Genomic DNA, 15,743 nt, shown 5'->3' with positions numbered 1-15,743 from the left:
TAGGTGACTATAGTTCTTAACTGCTTAATAGACTACAGCTCTTAGGAGAATTTTGGGGTTTAAATATCTGGTTTTTTCCCTACTTAGCTCTTGGTTCCAGTGTAATTGGTATTTCTTCTGTGACAAATAACGCTTTTGAAAAGATATTCAGGTCTGCTAAAGGTTTTGTACTAGACCTGCCTGAATAGTGCAGTCTCTTTAGTCCAACAAGAGATTTATTTTGTATTTTTTTAAGCAGAGCTGTTTAGAGACTCTCAATAAACTCATAAATGCTGGGTGTGTCATTCTATGCAGAAGGTCACCAAAAAATCAAGAAGTCTCTTTCTAAGGATGTTCTAAAGGAATTATGATGGCCTCTGGAGAAAATCAGCTTCAGTATGTCACATTAGTTGTTAGGTTTTTAACAGTGCTTCAAACTCTGATCAGGATCAATGATTTTTCTGATAAACATCCAGCTCTGAAGGAGACTGTGGGGTTTTTTATTTTAAAAACAAAGCCTGACTTTGATCTCCTTTTTGAGTCCAAACTCAGGTTGCATTCCACTGGCCTTCCACCAAGTGGGGGTTACCAGTTAACACAGGTTTTGGAAGACAATTCTGCCCTGTGCCCATCTCTGGCTGGGGAAAGAAACACCGAGTACTGAAGCACTCACTGAGGTTATGATGTTCTGTGCTACTTTTGAAGCCTCATTTTAATTTTATATTTACTGAAACCAAATATTTCAGGTATAAAACAATCCTAATAGCTAAGATATATTTCTTTCTATATTTCATATCTGAATATGTGCTTATATAGGTATGTTTGAAATAAATTTAGTAGAGAAGAAAATAGTTCAGGACTAAAAAATCTGGAGAGCTCACTCCTTGAGAAGCCACATTTTTAAACATAAAGAAGCTTTCAAAGTGCTTCTGCTTTTCTAGATCCAAGATGATTGACACCATGGAGTTTTTACTATACTTATTTGCACTGATTTGCAGAGAAGGATCTGTGCTCAGAATTCTCCTAAATTCTCCTTCCATGCCTGCCCAAGGAAGGACTTGTAGTCCCAAGGGAAAAGCTCTCAGAACTCCTGATGCCGTGTGCCAGGATAGTGACTTTTCATGGTTTTAGGAGGTTCTTTTGTCTGAACTGGTGAAAGGCAATCTCCTGGCCCGAAAACCAGCATCTTTCTGGCTTGGAAATAGAGGTAGGAGAAAAGAAAAAGAAAAAGGAAAAGGAAAAGACCTGGGTTTAAATGACTTATAATGGTCAGGGGAATTTTTCTAGAAAGTGGGAATAAAGATAAGTACACATCAAAGCTCTGTCAGGCCACATAACGCTGGTACACACTTACCTTAATGTACTGCGGAGTGTCAGACTGTCCCTGCTGTTGACACACCCAAAACACAGAGTGAGACGGGCTCTGTTCTCACTGTGCAGTAAAAAGTAACACCACTGTTTTAGCTGTGGCTGGCAAATACATTGGAACTACTGAGATTTACTCCTGGCAGGAAAATTACTCCACAAACATCAGAGGTTTATGGCCAAAAAGGAGGCAGAGGAGTCCTTTTTACTTTATTCAAATAAATGGAGAGGCCATGGAGCATTCCCCTGCGGTCTCCCAAATTTTAGGAGGACACAGCCTCCTTTTTATCCCAATTTCCTGGCCACATTTTCCTCTTTCCCCATTGGCTGAGGTACTTGGGAGGCACAGACTTCCCCAAACACCTGATACCAAAGACTCCCTTCTAAAGTATCACCCCCCACCTTTCTCTTTTCCTCGTGTCAATTAGTGGAATTCCTTATGGAATTTATGGTTCTTCCCGTTGTTTCTTTCATCTCTCAGTATCCAGTTTTATTTATCAGCAGACCTACAGTTTGTAAAGACAAATCTCTCCCATTCCATTCATCAATCAGTGGAATCCTTCCCATTGTTTCTTTTATCTCTCAGTATCTAGCTCTGTTTACCAGCAGATCCACAGTTTGTTTGTAACGTTCCTCATTCCTTTCACTCCAAATTCTCTTGTGGTTTTGGTTCTAAAATGTGATAGCAATGCTTGCTTTTTGAATATAAAATCACACTATTTATTCTAAAATATGGCAAAATTATGTTCAGTTATTATGGACAGAATGTGCTCTGTAAATTCACCAATGAAACTTGAATGTGACTACAGTTCCACAAATCCTGAATTTTCTCCTTTTCTTGGTAGGAATGGAAGAATGTTTTTATGTTGTCTTGTGAAAGGAAGCTGAAACTACTTCATGGTTTCAATTTACCAACTAGAAGATTCTGTAACTGGAAGGCAGGAGCAATATAACAGAGTCAGGATGCTCTGTCAGCATTTTCAGAGAAAATAGCAACTTTCTATTGTCAGGTGGGTAACAGAAAAAGGATAAATTGGCATGGGTGGAGTTACTGTACTACACTAAAACAGTCAAATTATTCCTTTCAGCTGTTAATAAAAGACAGAATCAACTTGGAAGGAACTGGAGGGAAGCACCTGTCTAATCATAATTCTATTTGTACAACACTTGGCACATTTGCAAATGGGTTTACTTTTGCTGATCTGAAACAATTCCAGTATTTTACTCTCCAAGTATGTCAAGTGGGTTCATATGTATTTAAAATAGCCTATAACAGGATTTTTGTTATGCCAGAAAAGTGTTCCTGAGCCACAGAGGGACTTTTTGATCCATGGGACATAACTATATATGTATTTTCACAGGAAGAAATATATGTATATATTTCTTCCTGTGAAAACTGAGTATGGAGAATGACACAGGGATCTGATTAAATGTAAGTTCATTTAAAGTTTAACAATGCTAGTTCCTTTAAAAGTCCTATTTTAATGATATGCACATGGCAAAGTAAGTGTAGCAATTCCGAACGAGGCCTTAGGAGTGTCACTGTCAAGGTGCTGCCCTTTGAACCATGTATTAAAAGCTACTCTAAAACAAGAGCTGGGAAAATGGGCAGCAGGTGTGACAAAAGTACAGTTCTAAGACATTCCCAGGGCACTTCAGTGGAAAACAGTTAGGCCAGCATGAAGAGTTCTGGAAATCTTGCTTCTGTTACTAAGGAATTACCAATACAATAGATTTTCCTTGTGAAATTTTTACAAGCTCTTAAAACATACTCAATTAAAACCAGATGAGGATAGTATTGTAAATATGAAATCAGTTCTGAGATTGTATTTGCATGACATTAAAGGCTTCATTTTCCAAACCTGCCTTTAAAATGGTGAAAAGCTGTGGGTATGGCCATGTTCCCTGTTCTGCCAGAGCCTGCACACCTGCAGATTGGAGCTTGTGTGGAAACCAGAGGAGTGTGGATGCCTGTCTAACTTAACCTGAAGAGGTATTTCAGACCTGACATTTCAAAAATTTTTTTTTTCAAATTCAAGGAACAAAGGAACATAGGGGACAGGACTGGTTTAGTGATAGACCACCCCCATGACAATTTCACATATTAATGAAGTTATTTAAGACTGTGCTTAAAAAGAGTTTCTGATTGTTATGTTGAGGCATGGAGTCAAATTGAAAACACCAGGAGAGTGAAAGGATTCAAAGGTGTGGTTCTTGTTAAATCTCTGGGCAGAGACCAAAACATAGGGTGCTGTTGAGAATAGTTCTGTTAACCAGTGTCTTAAAGACTCTGACATGCTGAAGTTGTACCTTGATGAACTGATAAGGCTGTTACACTTGTGTTATTCCTATTAAAGGGAAGGAATTAAAGTACATCCTAAAATCCTGCTTGCATATATATTACTCAGCTACTTTGCTGGTCTCCTATAATCAGGAAAATGTAATCTGAGTGCACTGAGGTTCTCCCAGTGCTCTGGGAGTCTGTAGACTTTTTAGCTTTGCACTGTGCTGCAGGACCTGCCTTTGAAAGCTGTACCCCTGCCTGTCCCTGACAGCGTGACATAGGAAGTGCTGTCCCCACCCTCTCCTGAATAAAGCCTTTCTGCTGAGCCATGGCCTCACCCTGCAGGAAAACGCTGCAGAAACCTTTCTAGACACAAACATTATACATTTCTTTTAGTATTTTAACTTGGTTTTCTGCTCTTTTTGTTAACTTTGATCAAAGCAAATGAAATTCTTCATTATTTCTAATACTACACAACTATGATAGTTACACGTTTTTTGTATTGTTACAGTTTTCTGGTACCATTTGTGTTTTCTTATGAAAATGAAGCAAAACCAAAAAGCTGATCCAGAAAGTTATATGTAAATCCAAAATAAAGTCATATCACAGTAATACATACTGTGTATGTATTAAAGTATGTATACAAAGTTGATGTGCAATATTGTGAAAAATCAACAAATCTGAAAGCTAAGACAAATACAGGTCAATAATCCAAAGGATATACAATAAGCACTGCTTCAGAGAATAGTCTGGGTGGCTTTTGAAGCCACTGAGTCTGAAGCAGGATGAACAAAACAATCTGGAGGAGAGCTGCATCCTGTGCTGGCAGCTTGTCCCCTTGGCAAACCCATGGCAGGAGCTTCCCAGCACCAGTAAATCCCAGATCCTGTAAATCTACACACTGGACACTTGTGCATTCACATACCAGCAGCTGTCATGAGGATGGTTCAGTCTTGTCTGCTCCACAGTCAAATGTTTCTCTGTCCTTGAGACAATAAGCTTTTTGGCACACCATCTAGTACAAGGACATCCTTGCATCTTAGGAAGTCAAGATGCTTCCTCATGAGAAAAAGCACAAGCCACACTTTCTTTTCAGCTTGGATCATACTCCATCTGGCATCTTAGGGAGAATTCACTGGAACTTGTCCTTTTAATTTTAACTAGCACTGTCTTGGTGCTCACTTGTTTTGTGGCATGGTGTGTCTGTGTTGAACCCAAGCTTACCAGCTGCTTATCCTGTTAACCAGTTGTCTTTACATGTTAACTTGAAGTTGCACCACATTTTGTCTTGAGAATGAATAGCCTTTTCTTCAAATAGCAAAGTAATATTTTAGGCTAGATTTACATTATTAACAGTACAAGTAAAGATTATGCTGTTGTCATTTTCATGACCTTAAAAATACACTAATATTGAAGACAGCAAACATTCCATTACACCTTGTGCTGCTGAAAAGTCAAATTCAGGCACCAAGTTTTCTTTCTTGGATGAGATAAGATTCTTATCACTGACATTCTTGCTGAATTTCATTTTCAGTAGGGGATGAAGTTTTCACATCACAATAGCTAAAATCATGTCCATAAACTAGGTCCTTCTGAGAGTGTGGCTCATGAGCTGTGACAGCACTCCACACACTGTTCTTCCTCAGGGATTTCTGTAAGAGTTCTCTCATTCTCTTGTTTTCTTTTGCTGTGGATTCCCACATGATTTCAAGTTCCCCTTCTGTTTTCCTAGGAAAAAAAAATGAAGGGGAATTTTAACTTTAACAATGTTTCAGCAGTTCAGTGGATAAACAAATTAGAAATGGCCTGTATTTAGATGTTTGAAATTGCCTGATTGAAATTCATTCCTTTTTTGCTTTTGAAAAAGCTCATTAAATGTAATGCCAAATAGGATATGACCAGAAAACTGTCCATTATGTAACACGTTGGATGAAGTCTGCACACAGAGCAGTGCATGTGAGACCCAAATATTGTGACTATCCCTCCTGCACTGAGTCAGGCTCCCTGGTGAGCACAGCTCTGCTCTCACACAGCACTGCCCCTTGTCACTGCCCAGAGCACTGTGCCACCCCTCTGAGGGGAATTCATTTCTTATTAATGTAGGCTATTATTAATTAAATAAGTAAAAATAAAAATTTAATTCAACGCCTAACCTAGCCAGAATGTAGGATTTTACAACTTGTTGAGAGTAAGCAAAATTCCAGTGCTCCACTGATGTTTGAGGATGAAAAAATTATTAGATGTAGGTTCTGAAATATTCCTCTTTAAAAAAGACATGCCCTCATTGAACTAAATTCATCCAGCCTTAAATCTCAGAATCTTATTTGGGCTAGCTCAGGAATTCACTGTCATCTATCCTGTAACAGTTTGTTTATATATTCCTTATCACCAAGGTTTTTATTATGGTTATAATTTTGTATGTATCCTCACAGATAAGACAGCTCCTCCCCCTTGCCTGTGCACAACTGCAAAGCTTTTCTGCTGTTGACCCTCTCCCAAGGACAGTTTGATGCACTTTTCAAACTTACATGCTGCATCCAAAGCACAGCAGCTGTGACTACCTTGAGGTGCTGTTTCTCTGCAGAAGTCTGTTTTATGAAATATACTCTGACCTAGAAAACTCATAAAGGTCAATGATCTGTCAAATAAGGCTGGAAACATCTAGGAACTTGTTTTTTACCCTAGGATCACATAATGAACTTTGTTTATATCTCAAACCTCTTATTTAAGGAAAGGTTGTAATATTGATATCTCTTAAGGTTACTCAGTGACTAATAAAGATTTCATTATCAGCTGCCTGAAAAACAAAATGCTATTGCTTTCTCATTAAAGGTTGCTGGGAATTTGCAATCTTATCTAGCAAAGGCTCTAATGACTGATAAGGCTCTAAAGAGCAGCTTCCAGGAAGGGAAATCTGCTTATCTTTAAACGCTTTTATTTATCAAAAGTACAACTATATCTATATATGTTTCTTCTGAAAACCAAGTAGAAAAATTCTCATCCCTTGGATGCAATGGGTAAGTAGTGAAACTCCTGATTTTTGTTATGAGCTGAAAGAGTGCAGGAGGGGAGAAAATTTCAAAGGCAAGTCATCTCTGTTATATTTGATGAAAGCACATGCTAGTTTGGAGCACACTTGTTAAAAACAAGAGAGAAGCAGCACATGAATACATTTCTTTGTCTACTTGTGAGCATGCTGTGGCTGCAGTGTAGGAGTGATGGGGGTAGGACAGTTGGGACAGACGGACACAAGGGATCTCTGGAGCCAGGTGGTGGAACTTGGGGCTTATTGCAAAGGGCCTGGGTGCAGGGCCCTGCTGGGAGCTGCCAGCCACAGAGGAGTAAAGAGAGTGGGAAAGAGAGAGAAGGCAAGAGCGTGGTAAAGAGGATGAGAGAGTAAAAGAGGTAAAGGGTAAAAGAGGATAAGAGAGCGAGGTTCTCGTTACAATACAATAAGTCTTCTTCTGTGTTGAATATTCTAATTGTCACTGACCAATCTAGTACAAGATACAAATCTTATAGTATTTACATACAGCCTATAAGAATTATTACATTACCACACTGTGTTATATTTTAAACCCTAAAAACTCCTCTTTGGACCCCTTCTGCCAAGCTGTAGGGTCTGCTCTGACCCTTGGAGCTGTCTGCAAGCAGAGGGTGTTGTTCCATCAAAAGGGGATCACCTTCAGCCAGCCACACCATTGTTTTCCAGTTGTTCAGTAACTGAGGGATCTCAAAGCTTGCTTTCATTTCAATCTCACTTATAGTTTCCATATTCTCAAAATCCTTTGCCAGGCAATGGTATTTATAAGGCTTTCCTGTTTGATCCTCCCCAGCAGTGCAGCTGCTCTGCCTGTGGGCACACAGGGGCTGGGCAGTGAGCTGTTTCACTGTGCTCCTCCTCAGGTTCTGCTGTCCCTGTGCAGGCTCTCACTGAAAGCACAGGGCTCTTTCCAGATCTGAAGTGGCATTTCACTTTGCTTTTCAAGAGAACTCACCAGCAACAACAGGTACAGTATGCTTTTATGATAAACAATTTCATGGTGGTAGCTAAGTCAGGCTTGCCCCAATTTCCTAACTCCATATTATGAAACTAAATGCATGAGCAAAATAAATATGAAATAGTTTTCTGTCTTAACCTGCTTACAGTGATACCTCCAGCTAGATTTTAAAGTAAACTGGCTTTTCTGCTTAAAATGTGGCATGCTACTCTGATTTTCATTATGTAACAGTGAAATTAGAGAATAAATATTGATTGTATGCACTTATCTTAATGTCTATGTAGGCATTTTGCACAGAAATATTATTAGCTAGACAGTGTTCTGGACTAAAAATCTACTCTGTAAACACAGCTAGTCACAATAAATTGAAATGTTTGGCACCCTCCTAGCACTAAGGGACTTTAGTTGCCAAACTACAGATGATGAGCAACATATGAACTACAAAAAATTTTCCCTTCCTTTCTCCTGTGACTGTGTGAAGGAAGAAAGAAAATAATAAAACTTGTAAAATCATAAATAGAAAAAGCAGACCAAAAGACATGTTTAATTTCTGGCTGATAGGCATAAAAGAGTAGATACATATTTGGATTACCTTGGGAAAGTACTTTATATTGCAGTACTTCAGAAGAATAATGGAATATGAAGAAATTAGTTCATATGAATTGTATCATCCATGGTGTTAGTTGGTTTTATTGATTTTGTTTCATAAGCATAAAAACTCATTATTTCTTATAGAATTGCAGAATTCAGCTGACTTCTCAGTAATATTTAAATTCTTTTTAATCTACATTTTTGTATATAGTAATCAAAGAAAAATAGGAAATCATGAGGTTAACCAAAATACTACTTGGAAGATGACAGTAAAAATTCTTTTTTACTTTTAGAGTTGTGTTCATTCTATTATATTCTAATAATTACTGTTGAGATTTAACTACCACCAGAAAAAAGCAGTCACTCATTACTGCTGGAGACTACAGAAATGAAAGACATATCTTGATGGGGTTCATCTTGGGTTTGTTTCCATAAACCACTTTTCTTCATCATCATACAGTTAAATGGACTACAGTGGTGTAGTTCCAGGTGCAGATCCTGTTTCTTAAAAGTAAGCTGCAAATATTAATTGTGTGTGTTTACTGAAGAAAAAAGGAATTAATTTGGACTGAAAAGGTAGAAGTGATTTAGTATACTGTATGGAAAGTGTAATTAATTATTTTACACATCCGTGCTGCATCATCTAATTTGCCTGCTTTGGGGCTAGAAGGGTAAATTTTGAATTATCCATATTGTGGGACTTCAAATTATGCTCTATCCTACACTGAAAAAAACCCTTTTTATTTAATTGTTGCTCTTTATAGTTAGAAAAATGTAACATGAGCCCAGAGATATGAAAGCAATTTAATTAGTTTAAAATCCCAAATAACTATTTTCAGAGAAATGTGAAACAGTTCAATCTGTTTTTTAATGCAAATTTCAGAGATTAATGGAATGTTTATTGTACAACTCTGCTACTTACACCTGTTTAATTGCAGTGTATAAAGTAACTGAGAGGGACCACACTGATTTAAGGCAGATGATACCAAGCTCTGTTTTTCTATTGTTAAATTCTATTTAAATCTATTATTTCACAATGGCAGTGATGACTTGACAAATGACTGCTTATTACTTTTCTTCAGTTGTAAACTGAAACTGTTTTTCTTTTATGCTGATAATGTAAATGTGCTATGAAGCTTTCCACTATCAGAGGGAAAAATACCTTTACAGGACTCTGTATTTAAAGGATATCTCAACACTGCAGTCATAATCTCCTATAAATCTGTTATATTTTCTTCTCTTTATTTTGCACATAGCCAATCCAAGTCACTTGTTAACAGATCAGTAAGACAGAATCAAAAGAAAGCAGATCTTTGGTGTACTCATTAGATTCCCTTCATTTCCTACTATTCTGAAAACTGAGGGGTATGAATGGGAAGGTGTTCTGCCTTTAGCAGAAGGTGTATTAAAATAAATCAACATATATTTTGATTTACAGAATCCTTTCATATTATCAAAGATTCACACAGATTGATATCCTTCTCAGACTGATATCCTTCTTAAGAAGTCTTAAGAACAGCAGCAGCCATTCAGAATAAATTCCTCCTTCCAAAGACCTTTCTTTGGAGAGCTGGCAATCATGAGCAGGGTTTCAGCATTCTCATTTTCATACCACACGAGATGGTTTGTTTCCAGTTCTGCTGGAAAGCAAGTGCTGGTGGCTGTGTGCAGGTGCTTTCCTGTCACTGACATATTTTATGAAAATCCTTTCACTAGGATTTTTCTCCTGAGAAGCTGAGAAGCCTCAGAAAAGAAATGTAAACAATAATTATCTGATGGCTGTGGAATGTGGTCTGGAGATGCTTTACCAGCAGGTGCATCTTTGCTTGGTTGCATGTGAATTGTTTTTAATTAATGACCAATGACAACCAGCTGTGTCAAGGCTGCGAGCAGTCACAATATAATATAATGTAGTGTAGTGTAATGTAATGTCATATAAATCAGCCTTCTGAAACGTGGAGTCAAGATTCTCATCTCTTCCCTGGGGACCCTCAAACACCACCACACCTTCCCTTGTCCCTTCACCTGTCTGCCTGCCTGGATGGCTCCTGCCTGTGCCCCCTCACCTGTTTTGCTCCAGCACCTCCTTGAGGGTTTCCTGTTTGTCTTGCAGCAGACGCTGCAGGTGCTTCTTTTCTTGCTCATACTGAGCAGTCTTCCTTTCAAACTCCTTCTCCTGCTCACTCATCTTGAGGCTGATATCTCCAAGCTTCCCAGCTGCTTTCTTTTTATACACCTGTAAGGGTTAAAGTTCATAGAAAACACTGGGATTTTAGGAGAAATAACGAGAAGTCATTCCCAGCAAAAGAAAGAGTTAGAGATACTGATTTTCAGTTGAATCTGTACATCAATGCTGCCTTGCTCAATTATGCCAGGTAGGTTGCATTATGAGATTTTTTTAACCTATTTGTTGATTTGAAGTTACTACACTTAATATTGTTCTGCATATAAAACCACTGTGTACAATGAATACCATACTGTATGTTTGTTTTATTACCTGCAACAAAAGGTTTGTTTTCCAAGGTACAAAGCTACACTTTACAGCACAGGTTGCTTACCAGTCATACTTGTCAGTACATACCATGAAAAAGTGTTTCTGTTTTGTTAGTTGTTTAATCTTAGTAATTAAGAGGAAGAAAAGAATGCCTCTGCCTGCTGCTTCATGTAATAGTCCTCTTGCTCAGGGAAGCACGAGTGATTTTTTGATTAATGGCTATAATAACTAAATGATAACTAATGACTGGTGTCATCTCAAAAATAAGAAATTAGTAACTTTGCTTTCTGAAATAACATCCCCATTAAATTGCATAAGCACACAAGAAAACTGGTTTGTGTATTGTTACACATTTCTAGATGCTGCTGCTCTTGACAATACCAAAATCCAATACTAACTTATTTTGTCATGATTACAAATAGAATGCTAAAACTGTTATTTTTCTCTGCATACTGTGATGTTTCCTACATGCTATAGAACAGAGTTTTGGGATGGAAACACCTCCTTTAATAAAACTGTAAACTAATTTAGTGAAGGTTTGAAAATACTGCTATTTATGTCTTGCTAATATAAAGTTTTATCTCAGGTGCTAATCACTAAGGTTTTATCTTAATCTGAATTAGGGGAGAAAGATCTGAGTTTGCCTTTTGGAGGAATTAAAAAAAAGGCATTTTTAGACATGCTGTATATAAGGCCATATAATCCTTCCCACAAACTGTTTCCTTTTTAGCACTTGCAAAATGTATCATTGTTAAATTCAATTTTCTAGAGGTAATAGGATTACAACAGGTAATATTTACCCAGAATATTAGTAATTCAATATTTAAGGCTGACTTACATAGGGTTTTTAGCCTAACTTTTCCCTGACTGTTCTAATAGAAGAAAAAGAAGCCTGCAAGTTAACCAATAACATCACTCAACTTTTTACATTCCCAGAGAAGGCCTCAAAATACAGAGTAATGTTATGGAAGGCTGAAAGTAAACAAATTCCTTCTGAATAGAAGGCTGCTCAGAGCCAGCCTAGAGGAAGTGCAGAGCATAAGGAAACAGCTGAAGTTTTACTCTGCCAGTAAAAGCCCCAGCACGTGCCAGGTCCATTTCAGGTGTGACTGAAATGCCCTCTGTAGATTAGAAGCCCGTAATAATTTCAAAGAACAAGAGCAAACTTCCTCTCTCCACTTTATCAGGGGGAAGGAAGGCTGGTGAATTGTAGCAGTGGTGAAACCCTGCTTTCCATCATGTGCTGACCATCTGAGGTTTGTGTTTTAAGCTGCACTCTGCTCCTCCCCAGCCCACAGCTCCTCTGCTGGCTCTGCACTCCTGCTCTACCTTTGCCAACTGAAGCTGAGTCCTGTGTGCAGAACGGTTGCAAAAACAGAGAGAAAAAGTGCACCTTTTTCTTATGATTATAGTCTGAAACTAGGTATGAGTGATACATTGTTCTGACCTTGTCTCCACGGATGGATTATAAATCTGTACAATGCAGCATGGGCAGGTTGGGATGGTTCTGGGCACAATGACACAGGCAGCTGCTGGCACTTACAGATCCTTCACACCTTTGAATTGTTCAAGATAACCTATTACTGTTCTCTGAAGTGAAGCAGGTAGCAGCAAACAGACTGGTGGAGATGACAGTTTTCAGGAAGAGGATGGTAACACATAGCTGGAAGTCATAATATTTTCCTCTAGAGCTGGTCATGGCACCCCATGTACACAGCAAGCAGGATGAGGAACGATCATGGATGCAGGTGCTGGTACTGAAGAGGACAAAATTTACTCCCAGGTGGTAAAGAGACAGTAAACCAGACTGCAGATGATGTAGAGGAAAAATGCATACATGATATTTTTGGGTCAGGGTATACATTATGCTGTCATTCTGGGTCTCCAAGGAGGCCCTTGGCTCCTGGGTTTGTCATAGAGATCTTGGAAATAGATGATTTTGTTGCAGTCATGGAAAGATAGGTTCTATTCAGCAGGCTCAGAATGCCTGAGACACATAACCAACCTTCCTGGGGATATTAATCCCTCCCCTGATTTTTGGCAGCACTTTTGTGTGAGTGGCAGTGTGTGCAAGTCATCTCCTGAGTTCACAGCTGAGTGGAGAAGTGTGAGAAAACTGAAACAGCTTCAGACAAAAGCCAGCACAAATTTTGGTACACTTCTCTCTCCTTTGCATACAGATCAACTTATGAGTGTGAAACAGAAACCAGTGTTTCCTTACCAGTAAGATGAATGCATTTCCTTTCAATTTTGGTTATACTTTCTGTTTTCTATGCAAATATGGTTAACTCTGGGAAATAAGCTACATAAAGTATACAAAATAGCGACATATACCAGAATAATTTAAAGATTCTTTCTATACATCACAACATCACAAAGTGTGAAAGATTTTGAATACAGGAATGAAGGCAAAACAGGTGTTGCAATATTATATACTGTACTACCTAGGCCCTTGTATTTCCTGATTTGGGACAAAAATAGGGGTGAATTCCTGCCCTGATAATCAAAAGATTTGGGGAAAAAATAATCCATCTTTAGGACTGACAAAACAATGGAAGCAGTTTCTTAAGTGGCTGCATTTAAAAAACCAGCAATGCTCCATGAATTTTCAAGGGTCTCATACTGGAAAAATCTAGAATCTAACAAAGCAGAATGAACACTCTGAATAGAAAAGCCACGTATGCAGCAAGACTTAAATCAACCCATGGTCTCCTGATTTCAGACACAAAGCACCTTTCCCTAAGTCCAGATTAATGTTGATAGGAACATGGCAAAGGAACACTGGTGATAGGAACATTGTCTCCTTTAAATGTGCTGGCATGAGCAACTGCTCGTACAAATCAGGAAGTTCTGCAATTCTGAGAACATGCAGTTCTGAATACACTGCTCCTCAGTGATCAGGAAATGCTAGGAACAAATCTTTATTGCTTTCCCTTCATCAATGAAAATTTTGTACTCTAAATGCAATAAGGAGCAAGATGACAGGAAAAACAATTAAGGCCAAATTAGTAAACTTGCATGAAAATGAGGGCAGTTACAGCAGGAGATGCTAGATGGTAGATGTCTTCAATACAAAGGTTGTTTCTGTTTTTACTAAAACCTCATGACTAACAAAATTATTATCAAATGGAGATACAGAATGAATGAACTTGTTGTAATAGAAATTCTTTTTTTTCAACAGTGTATGCATAATTTAAAGATTAATTACACTTGCAGTGAAGGATAGGAGAAGGTGTGTCATGATGAACTGGAGTGCAAATTCTGTTATCAGAGATTTACTATTCACAGTTATAAGTCCAAAACCCTGGATTGTTTTCACAGAATTTGTACTAGACATTTGACTAAAATACTTCATAAAAAGACAGATTTTTCTGTGCTAGCTGTCCTTTTTGCATGAAGTTGAAGGACTCCCTGATGAGACAAACATTATGCCCAAGCTCGTATTAAAAGAGAACAATCCAGAATTCTGACTGTAAAGAAATAGTTTTAATACCAGAAAAATTGGCTTCCTCAAATTCTTGCCATGGATCATCAAACTGCTTGGTAATTACAATTTTAAACTACAAAGAGAGCTCCCAGAGAACCCCAGCCAAAGTACTACCTCAGGTTATCATGCTGACCCCAGCCAAAGTACGACCTCGGGTAATGCTGACCATGGCACTGAGTCAGTATCTCTCAGTTCACAGAATCACAGAATGAATTAGGCTGGAAAAGACCTTTGTGATCATGAAGTCCAACCCATGACCTAACACCTCCTCATCAACTAAACCATGGCACTGAGCACCACGTCCAGCCATCTTAAACAGCTCCAAGGACAGTGACTCCACCACCTCGCTGGGCAGCCCATTCCAATGCCCAATCACCCTTTCTGTGAAGAATATTTCCTCATGTCCAGCCTAAACCTCCCCTGGCACAGCTTAAGGCTGTGTCCTCTTGTCCTGTCACTAAATGCCTGGGAGAGAAGACTGACCCCCACCTGAGCACAGGCACCTTTTAGGTAGAGAGTGATAAGGTCACCCCTGAGCCTCCTTTTCTCCAGGCTGAGCACCCCCAGCTCCCTCAGGGGTTCCTCACAGGGTTTGTGTTCCCAGCCCCTCTCCAGCCTCACTGTCCCCTCTGGACACGCTCGAGTGTCTCAATGTCCTTCCCAACCTGAGGGGCCAGAACTGGACACAGCACTCAGGTGTGCCCTCACCAATGCCAAGAACAGGGGAAGGGTGACCTCCCTGCTCCTGCTGGCCACACCATTCCTGATCCAGGCCAGGAGCCATTGGCCTTCTTGGCCCCCAGGGCACACTGCTGGCTCATGGTCAGCTGCTGTTGACCAAAACCCCCCAGGTCCCTTTGTGCCTGGGCACTGCCCAGCCTCTCTGTGCCCAGCCTGTAGGGGGTTTTGTGGCCAAAATGCAGGACTGGGCACTTGGACTTGCTAAATCCCACACTTGGCCCATCTCTCCAGCCTGTCAAGGTCCCTCTGCAGAGTCCTCCTACCCTCCAGCAGCCCAAAACATGCTCTCAGCTTGGTGTCATCTGCAAATTACTGATGGTGGACTCAATCCCCTCATCCAGATCATCATGGAAGATACTGAACAGGAGTGATCAGTGTCCCAGCACAGAGCCCTGAGGGACAGGCTGCCAGCTGGAGGCAGCACCATCCCCACCACCCACTGGCCCATCCAGGCAGTTCTGAGCCCAGCACAGAGTGCTCCTGTCCTGTTGGGGTCTCTGGCTGCTCAGAGTGACCCTGAGAAAAGTTGAAAAGTCTCTTTTCCCAGCCCAGTGCTTGAAGAAGCAGTCAGAGCTCTTCATTTCTCAGTCTCAAGGTTGTTTATTGTGTCTTATCTGTAAAAAATTTTCTCCTGCCCTGCCCAGGTCCATCCAGCAGGACAGTTCCAGGCACTCTGCCTGCTCCCAGGGCAGTGTTGTCTTTATACTAAAAACTACCTGTACAATGTTTACAATTACTTCCCAATACCTATCACCTGTGTTAGACAGTGAGCTTCTACTCTAAACCAATCTGTAAGTGCCA

The 15,743-nt window shown here is 39.5% G+C and overlaps 1 protein-coding gene across 2 annotated transcripts in view; it reads right to left on the bottom strand.

Annotated features, from left to right (window-relative positions):
* Positions 1–2,050: 2,050 nt before the first annotated feature.
* The window catches only part of CEP89 (centrosomal protein 89), a 35,781-nt gene continuing 22,088 nt past the window's right edge, over positions 2,051–15,743 (bottom strand). For both annotated transcript variants that reach the window (XM_031065379.1, XM_014311348.2), the window contains exons 18-19: positions 10,287–10,456; positions 2,051–5,356 (exon numbers count right to left, since the gene is read on the bottom strand). In XM_031065379.1, coding sequence (XP_030921239.1) covers positions 5,131–5,356; positions 10,287–10,456 — 396 coding nt within the window. In that variant the 3' untranslated portion in view covers positions 2,051–5,130. The remainder of the gene's footprint in view (positions 5,357–10,286; positions 10,457–15,743) is intronic.

The sequence above is a fragment of the Geospiza fortis genome, unplaced genomic scaffold, assembly GCF_000277835.1.
Source record: "Geospiza fortis unplaced genomic scaffold, GeoFor_1.0 scaffold1194, whole genome shotgun sequence".
Taxonomy (NCBI): Eukaryota; Metazoa; Chordata; class Aves; order Passeriformes; family Thraupidae; genus Geospiza; species Geospiza fortis.
Note: the sequence above shows the minus strand (reverse complement) of the source record. Positions and strands in the feature narration are given on the sequence as shown.